General features: G+C 40.8%; 1 protein-coding gene across 1 annotated transcript in view; it reads left to right on the top strand.

The window, feature by feature from the left end:
* The first annotated feature begins 2,559 nt into the window (after positions 1–2,559).
* LOC137996749 (uncharacterized) overlaps positions 2,560–10,000 on the top strand; it is a 9,787-nt gene continuing 2,346 nt past the window's right edge. Inside the window, exons 1-2 of the mRNA XM_068842310.1 lie at positions 2,560–2,839; positions 9,223–10,000. The exon at positions 9,223–10,000 is cut by the window's right edge and continues 2,346 nt beyond it. Coding sequence (XP_068698411.1) covers positions 2,644–2,839; positions 9,223–9,725 — 699 coding nt within the window. The 5' untranslated portion in view covers positions 2,560–2,643 and the 3' untranslated portion in view covers positions 9,726–10,000. The remainder of the gene's footprint in view (positions 2,840–9,222) is intronic.

Here is a 10,000-nt window from a genome sequence, read left to right as displayed (position 1 = left end):
ACCCCGATAATCCCTGGATTTTGTCTTCCGTTTCTGTTACGCAAAAGCTTTTTAATTAAACTTTTAGTTTTTTTTATGAACGGAAGCATGCGAGAAATGTACACGAATATATTGAAGTGCGGGTTATAGCCGAAACGGAGAAGTGATTCTCTCTTATATAGAGAAACCTGAAATATTGAAATCACCCGAATTGTTTAAATTGTACAGATAAGTGCTAGTATCACTCTCCATTTCGGGAACATCAAAAGAAGAACGAAACAGTTTGGTATAAATCCTACGTAAAGCCCATATTGGATTTCACCAACCCGTCACGGATCTAGTATTAATATAAAATGGCGGCTGGAAAGAATTGATCCCGTGCATTGGGAGCTTCATATTGACCATTTTTTCCTTTGTTCTCTTGTTCCTGATATTATTCAAAAATTGTTTTTAGCTTTTTGGTTCTCTTTTACCCAGTTTATTGTCCCCTGCACGCCTGTTCCTCCAAATGCCTGAGCAGCCCTCGTAATCTCCAAGCACCACGCCCAAACTCCGTTGGAAAGTTTGAGGATCGTAAGTACTAAAACGCGGAAGTACCCACAACCGTCGGCTCAGCAATAATTCAGTTCAGGTGATCAACAAAGAAGGCGGTAAATCAGTTTCACTGAGCAGCACGTTTCGTTTCTCTGATACCGTGTGTTTGGCGATTTTCTGTTATTTGTTGACGCTGTCAGGAAACCTCGGCTAAGCTAAAGCTTTGACTTTTCGAAGTAATCCCGCTCTAAAATCTTTCCAATCTTCTTCGGTCGGCAGAAACCTTAAAGCTGTTATATTAGCTTAAAAGGGATGAAATTTATTAAATACTAATGATATCTGTATAAGCTTACAAAAATTATTTTCTTTAAAATTATAGGATTGAGTTGATTTATCTTAGGGGAAAAATTAATGTGGAATGATTACTTGATCTTAAACGCTTTAGTGGGTTAGTCGTGTTGCCGGTGTCAATTATTTACCCAATTTCAGTCTTGCAATTCTTAAATAACAACTGAAACGACATGTCATGCGCTGACTTTTTCTGGTTTTCAGCAAACTGTTTAATTAGGGTGAGAGCAAGGTGATTTTAGGTCGATCAATTAACTTTGAAAAAAATGTTTTATAGCAAACAAACTCAACGTTACGCAGTGCGGTGATGGAAACAGCTCTCACAGGCTATCGAAAACGACAGATAGACAACGCAGAATTGGAAAACCTAGGAGAAACGAATTTTATGGCCTCTCTTGAGATCGAGGTGGACGAACCAAAAAAGCCAGTGAGAGATCTTCTGTTTCCGTCCACCAAAATAGTGGCGGTGACGTAACCTAAAAACCAAACACCCATTGTTGAGCAAAAGAACTTAAGTAAAAACAGTGGAAAATAAACACGACTGGATAAACTTGCAAAATTTCTCGTAGAACTATTTCCTTGCAAGACTGGCACTCTACGAACCCTTGTAGTTTAACTTTAATATCTGGCCATTTGTCAAATGCTGACTTCATCTCCCGTGGCGTTTTCCGAGCTTAGTGTTTGACTCTGTCCAAGACATGTCAACTCGTAAAAAAATTACCTTCAACTGACCCATCGCGAGGATTTTGGTCAAGTAATCTTCCAAACATTTTAATCTGTCTTTGTGAAAAGTTTGCGGAACTAACTGGATGTGTTGTTGGGGCATATCCAACTATAGACCGTAAAATCATAGCGTAAGAAGAGAACAGTATTTGTAGCTGGCACACCCAACAATTGTACAAAGCTCAATTCATAAAAAGCCGGAATTGCGCACTATTATCATTTTTTTGTTCGCTTGTTCTGGGATATTTTTCCTGTACGCGTCAATTTATCTAACGATGTTTTTTTTCCGGCTGGCAGAAGTTAATTCATACATGATTTAACAAAGGATCTGCTGATAGCTTAAGTTTTACAACACAAAGGGGAGATTTTTGCATCAGAATTCTCCAGACACCCCTCGAGGTCACAAAAATGCAAAACTATTTTCATGTGTTATGCAATTTGACTTCCAGAATCGACAAGAAGGCAGTAGATATTTACAACTCAAATAACCTCTACACAAAAGCCTGCATTGTAAACAAGAGAAGACCACTAAAATAACATGCTAGAAATTCTTCCTTTTAATATTTTGAGTTGCCGCCATGACGGGTTTTGTTAATAGATTTCTGGAATAATTGCGATGGTACGCGTACCTCTTCAACTATTAGACTATTAAAGATCCCTTCTCTCATTTATGGCAGCAAGAAGTGTTACAAGTCACTTTTTTGTGATAGTAAAATAAAGTACAGAGGGCAAAAGGTTTATTCTTTTGTTTTTGACGTTCCGGTCATAATGAAACAGTTTTGTTAAAAGATATTCACCTTCAGACGTGATAATACGGATTCCAAATGTCATCGCCGGATGATGGAACCGTTTTCTTAATCCCTTTGGGAGACAAATCCTTCCTCATCCAATAAAACTGCAGCGATTGCACCATAGTTGATGAAATGACTACGGCAGATCCTGGCTTAAATAGCCTTTTAAAAAGGGAACGATTAAAACCCTCTTCTCATTTAACACTGACACCACTCGCCTACAATAACAACCTCCAGCTCGACATACGAACAAGACGTTCGCGTTAAAATGAACAGTTTGGTCATTGTGTTGTTCGCGGTTTTTACCCTGTTCTCAGGCTACCACACCTTCGATCATGAGATACCGAAATGCTGCTCATGTGATAAATTCTCGACAAAGCAAGGGGAACAGTTGCGGAATTTGCTTCAAGAAGAAGCGAAGATGCTGAGGAAGGGAATGCAAATGATGTGTCCTAAAAAAGACGGTAAGTTACAATTTGTTGTTTTTGTCCTACTCAGTTGTTAAATTTTCAGGTAATTACAACTGTAAAATACTTCACTCAAACTCAAAAAATGCGAGATCAAACTTTTTTTTGAAAAACCGTTTACTTCATTGTGCACTGACGGCGTCTCATTAACAAGGTCTAACAACTTGCCTAACTGCATTGAGCCTTCTGCCAAAGAACACACAACCAAAACGAAAGGATGCAATTTGCTTAGATCTCTGGAATTAGACAGTAAGTGGCTAACTTCCAAGCCGCCAAACCCTATACAGATTTCCTTTCATTTTTGATTCATTTTCTTTTTCTGTTTGGCGGTTTCCCGTCTTTTTGTATCTCGGCAAAGTCTGCTACTAGCCTTAGAAGGCCCATCAGGCCGGCGCTTATCTGCGGTTTCCAGTGTAGCATCAAGCGACTTGGAGTATTTCTACTCCCCCCTGGATGGGATGCCAGTCCATCGCAGGGTTCCCCCAGCATTTATTTTATTTATTTTATTAGCTTTGCCCTGAAGAAATAAAGAAAAAAAAAATTGAAGATATACAAATACTGAAAATACGAAGATAACAACACACCAATAGTAATTAAATTGGGCAGGGACACCGCAACAGCTAGAGCCAATTTCTGCGGACCCATTATTCGCCGGTACCCATTTATATACCTGGGTGGAGAGAGGCACCATGAAAGTAAAGTGTGTTGCCCAAGAACACAACACAATGTCCCCGGCCAGGACTCAAACCCTGACCACTCGATCCGGAGTCGAGCGCACTAACCATGAAGCCACGCGCCTCCCATATCTCGAGTACCATTAAATACGTATGCAGGAATCGACTTAAACTTTGCTGTTTGGCAATCTGCTTATGATCAGTATGCTCGCTAAACGTTCAGAGCTTTCGGCGGGAGTCATGGACTTTGATGAGGCCTACCGGATATATTTTTCGGTTTCATTAACAAGTGATTAAAAAACTTTCAAGTTTAACTTTTGAATGACTTCCTATCCTTTCCTCCTTCGCCGTTAAAGACAGTCGTCGTGTTTTAGATCTAATTAAAGCCTGCCAGGTGATAGAAAATGGCCGGAAACGATTAGAGCCATTGTTCAAATACAACTATGAAGATCATCTCCAGTTGGCCGCAATGCGTACTGCAAAATGAAGCATTGCTAGCTTAATAAAATTGCTTCTTGATTGTTGTAAGTGAAGTTATTAACAATGATTTTGGATAATGGGCAATGTGATGTATGTTATTGAGTCGATACTTGATAGTTTCATCGTTTTACGGTATTTTCAAGGTAAGGAATTATTTGCTCTCTTAATTATTGACAAGAATCAGCTGGACAAATGTCATTTATTGTCTGACATCAAAACGATCGACATCGATCCGAAACAGTCGAAACGATCAACATAGTGTTCAAATACTCCAACCATGAATTCGCAATATTTCTTTCGATAAATTCTCAAATAGTGAAAAGTGTACCAAAATCTCAAACACTCCAGAAAATGTCAATCTGTAGTACCATACAATTGGTGTGAAACGGCTTTAAAGAAGCAATCTCCACCACAAACATCTAGTGACCTCGAGCCCAATTGTGTTAATACTAACTGGGATACTAACCTGCGAACGCAGACGTATTTCCGGAGAAAAACGACTGCCGGAATACGTCTGCGTTCGCAGGGTATGTTAATACAGGAAAAGTCGGTTTTGTGGGCCCTTAATTGAGTTCAAAATCATCAGAAATTAAGTTTTTTCTTTGCATCACAAAGAGGATCCTAGAAAACATCTTGAACATGATATTCACAAGACGTTTACTACTACGTTTTAAGGAAAAAATCCCATCATTAGAACAGACTGATTTTGTGTTTCAGTTTGATAATACCCCTTGGAAAAAATCGATGAAGAAACAAACGCTTCTGGACTCTTTCATCGCGTATCACAATTGAGCCAAGGCACGCCGGTGGTTCATTTAGTTGAGCATCGGTCTGTCATACGGGAGGTTGCGGGTTCGAACCCCGGCCTGATCAACAGTCAGGATCTTAAATAACTGTAGTCTGCGAACGCAGACGTATTTCCGGAATATGTCTGCGTTCGCAGGCAAAAAGTGCTGCCTTTATGACTCGAAATTTCACCACCATTTTTTATTGTTAAATCTAAAATACAATGGTCCAAGGAACATTTCTGTACAAAAACAATTTAATTTCTGTCCCGAGAACATAACAAAAATGCGAAGAAACCTCGCGTATTTTTGAGGAAAATATGAGACAAGGGCCTGGAATCGAGTTGAAGATTTTGACGTCATCGGTTGTGCTGTTAACTCGCAACTTGTGCGAAGATTCAGTGCGGTTGTGAGCGTATTTTACTCCTACGTTTACGATTTAAAGCGGCAAAAGCGCACACAGCAATATAGAGTATCCCCGATCTTCTCTACTGGAGGTTGTAGTTAAGTTATTAGTACTTGTGAAGAATTTAAATTTCGTGGCTGGTATGACGCGGCGTTTCGTCTCGGCCAAGAGACTCATCAGATACTTTTCGAATTCCAGCAAACTCGTTGAGCATCGCGCTCAAAGTCCCGTTCGCGAAGTCAAGATGTTAGCAGTCTGGCCTTCTATCACAGAAGGATTCCCAACCGCAAAGTTCACAAGTTATATGCAATAAAAAAATGTCAAGTACTTGTGAACAATTTAAATTTCAAAATGATGGGCAGAATTTTTAAATTTAAAATAACAATTTGCCATGAAAATCCACATCAGGCGAATCTTGTGATGTGGTCACATCACTCTGGAGCCCATCAATTGCATTTTTCCTTCGCTTGTATTTTCATTTCTCGGTATCCAGATTACAGCTCTTCCCCCCTGAGGGCTTAAGTCTCTCTGAGGACCTGAATTAATTATCCATTTGCGTACATTTCATTATTAAAAGATGCGAGGTGAATTTTCTTTGGAAGGTATTTTATAGAATTCGAACGTTCGATGACTAGATGGTTTTCGCATGCTCTAAAATCAAAACCGTCAGGTCGTCCGGATTTTCATCTATACAACTTGAAGATGACCTAGAAATAAATCTTTTTACAACCTTCCAGTTCCTTAACGTTTTTGGTTTTAAAAATACAGCATTTTGAATTTCCTTATTGTCACTTGCTTGATACCAAACAATGAAATCTATTTTGATTGAAAATATAAATGTCTCTCGTTACGATTCTCCGCAATTTGAACGTTTCAAGTATATTAGGTGTTTAAAACTCGTGCATGGGCGTAGCCAGGATTTTCAAAAGGGGGGGGGGGGTCACACTGTGTCAAACAGAGGGTCCTCGCGTTTTCGCAACCTGAATATTGTAGGTCGTTTGCATAAAAAAAGGCTTACAAAGGGAGGGAGGTCACGGGCACCCCAGTAACCCTAACCCTCAATTTGGCTAACCCTAGGCCTAAGGTTGGTTTTTAGGCCTAGGGTTGGCCAAATTAAGGGCTTTGGTTACCTTCCAAAAGGTAAAACAATGACCTGCTACGAGTGACCTGTGTTTTAGACCCGCCGCCATAAAAAATACATTCGAAGCCGTACAATGGAAAAGGCCAAGAACGTGAAATGTTGTAGAAGACGAATGCATAAAGAAGTCTGGTTACTTTACACTTGCGAGACAGTACACATGACAAGGGCGTAGCTTAGGAGGGGGGGGGGGGGGTCCTTTCCAAAACATAAAAACAATGACCTGCAACGAGTGGACCTGTGGAATGTGACCTGTGTTTTATGGCGTGGCAGTGAAAACGATCTGTAGGCAGGCTTGGACTTGGTTTGTCCATAGTCGATCACTGAACGCGCTAAGTGCATTTCAATTGATATCCGAGTTCCAATAAACATTGAGGAAGTCGTTATTCATCGCATCGTCATTGTAGAAGTGGAACCACCTGACTTGGAACGATATGGCATAGAACGAAGTGGTCGATCGAGAGCATCGGCTCACCCGTGCGAGCATATCAATTCAAACTGCACCTTCCTTCGCTCTTGATCTGTTGCAATCGCTGGTTGATCTTCCTTTCTTTTTGCCAGGTCTATGGTTAAGAAAGTCCGTTTCTTAAATGTTCAGACCCGAGACATATCAGCTAGATCGACCCTTCATGCAAAACACAGCACCGGATCGAAGTCTTCGTGGGTTTGCCGCATAGGTTTGAAACCGGGCCGGTGTTTTTGGACAAATTTCATCCATTTCTTTCTTCGATCCTCCTTTTTAGGAAGTAGATGAATTGATATACCTGGGGTCAAATTGGGATTTTTGCAGCTGACTAGCCCAGAGCCGCTACCAACACAATATTTTTCGCAGACTCTTCAATTGTCTTGTTTATATTTCCCGCTGCAATCTAACACAACTGATGACGTCATGAAGTCATATTTGGCCGCGCGGAAAATGTCGCAATTTTTTGGCCAAAATGCCGAAGTTCGTGCTACGAAAAAACTCACTTCGGACATTTGTAGGAAAGCAAATGCCTGAATTTTAAAGACATGAAATAAAAACTGGTGGTGAAATTTCGAGCCACGTGCACTTTAAGAACCCGCACACTATTCATGAAGAGTAGAGGACGGAGTCCCCCGCGGTGTAGTGGCTGTCCTTTGCGAGTGTGTAAGTGGGTGGGTATAGCAGGTCCATATCAGCTGAATGGCTGCCGAAACGTCAACCTGCTCAAACAAGTAAATAACAAAGAAACAAACATAAGGTGTTGCTATGCTTTTTAGTCTGGAAGAAAATGTAGTCGATTTGTAAGCGTTGATTTTATCGTCCATTAAAATGTTCGTTTCTTCATGGACTGCAAATTGAAACCTCTTTAACTTCTCGATGGTTTGCGGCTTCTACGACATTTACAGACCTTTATTTTGTTTCCCTATTCCTTACTGTTGATGAGTAACTATTGGAACTTAGACCTACGTGACGTACATATTTCACAAAATCGCGGCGATTTTTGCCTCCATACTCTCGATCCCGATCACAATTTTCAGTTTGGCTGTGCACTTAATGATACTCGTACGAGTTACTATGTTAACAGCTGCGCTATAACGTTGGCTCTGGTTATTGGTGGCATTTGACAGCTGCATTATGACGTCCCAAATCGGTGGAGTCTGACGTTGACAAAGGATGGAGTCGTCGTGTCTTCCGGTGTCCTTTCGGCATTGCGGACCACTTATCGATTAACGATCGCTTATTGAGCTTAGTGTCTATCCGCGCAAGCACAGTAAAACAAGAAAAGCGCTTTACAACATAAGTGGCACTGAGCCTCACTTGACTCTCCCTGACCCAGTCACTAAACTTCATTAGTTTTTAAAGATGACAAATGGATCTCTATGTGCGCTTCCGTGTTATGCCTGAGGAGGCCCTCATGGTCTTGAGCGAAAACGCAGGGCACTATGGGAATGAGAATTAGAGGGCTCTGGGCATCATACAGGAACAGAAAATGGTACAAGCCGACGAAGTTCTTTCTTGTCTTTCAAAAACATATTGTCTTACCAAATGCAGACATTTTTCCTCGCTCTCGGCCAGCTTAAGGAGGTTCAATCAAATTTAACGCTTTCAAGGGAAGGATTGAACCTACACAACCGTTTCTCGTAACGGCGATGTTAAATTACCATGTATGAAACATAAATGTGACGTAATAGGTTACCATAGCAGCAAAGCCATCTAAGTACACCCTAAACTTTAACTGAAACCGATTATATTTAAAAAACGAACGCGGGTCACCCCCAATTTTTATTGTTTTGAAGTGATTTGCCGGCTAAGATGAAATGCTCTGGATCCGATTTAGGACTACCTTCAAAACTACAAATTTTATGGTGGCTCTAAACCCGCTCCAGAGAATTTGTTTTAAGTTAGAAAACCACTTTATTAAAGCCTGCAAATTAAAATTGGGGGTCTCTTCGATCGTTTTTCAGATGTAAGCCTGTTAAAGACGAAATATGGTAATGTCTTAAGATGGTTTTCTTGTTGCTATGATAAACTACTACTACTACTACTACTCCTACTACTACTACTACTACTACTACTGCGTCTTAAGCTAGTAACTTGTTTTATATGATACTATAAAATAACCGCTGTTACGTGCAACAGCGTCGTAGAGTCAATCCTGCTGATAAGACATCCCCTTGAAATGGTGTCAGCCATCTTAAAATATGATTGGTTCATCTCACCGTTTTAAGGCGCAAATAATGGGTCTCTTTGCGTCATTTACTTGGTTTCATCTGTAGGCATGCGCGATATTTTTGGCTGAGTTGAAGAACTATGAAGATCTCCTTTGAATAAGCATTCTTTGAATTTTCTTTGAGTAAATTACGTAATCAGGTTGCTTGAAGTACCAAAGAAGATTTGTGTTTAAAGCTGACATGCTACTTTCCCATTTCAGACAAATGGTACAAGGTCAGAAACATGACAAATCCCCAAAAGTTAGTCTGCTTTAGCGCCAGGGGAGACAACCCAGGCGTCTTTCGGATTGACAGAGAAGGTTTTGTGGCTGCCATCAAACTGGTGCATGTTAGTGGCCACGTTTCTTGCGGGAATACCAACGGCCATTCACCGATTATCCCCTATAAGAGCAACTGGGGATGCCCCATTAATCACCCTTATGTCGGCTCGTCTCCACTCGGCACCTTCATAACCACTCCGTCCCGGCAGGTCCTCTTTCCCCGGAAAAAAGTCATCGGCGACAAGTCGAAGACCACGTGGTACTCATTGCCTGGATTCGATCATGATTCGCCGATTTTAGTGTTCCACGACTTTTCCAATCCGGAGTTTGTCCAACAAGGGCAAGAACTTCAGCTGTGGTATGGAGAAGATTTGGAAAATATTGGCGAAGATGATAACAGTGGCGAACCGACATGCGTTGAGGTTTATGTTTGGTATCTGTAAACACCACCGAAACTAATGTCCAACTTTTAAATCCGCCCCAACTCATTTAGCATCACATGCCATCCACCATAACCCATTCGATGCAACAAATAATAATTATGTGGAGCATAGTTAATAGAGGGGACTGGTTTGAAAGCTCAAAGGAGCAAACAAAGCCGCCAAGATTTAGGTTGGAAAATCCACGACCGTGCACAATCTTTTGTTTTGCGCTCATACACTATGCATGAATTACGTCACCAACACGTTTCTGTTGGTTAGTTCCTCATTACGGAGTA

This window comes from Montipora foliosa, chromosome 3 (assembly GCF_036669935.1).
Source record: "Montipora foliosa isolate CH-2021 chromosome 3, ASM3666993v2, whole genome shotgun sequence".
NCBI classification, from domain to species: domain Eukaryota; kingdom Metazoa; phylum Cnidaria; class Anthozoa; order Scleractinia; family Acroporidae; genus Montipora; species Montipora foliosa.
Note: the sequence above shows the minus strand (reverse complement) of the source record. Positions and strands in the feature narration are given on the sequence as shown.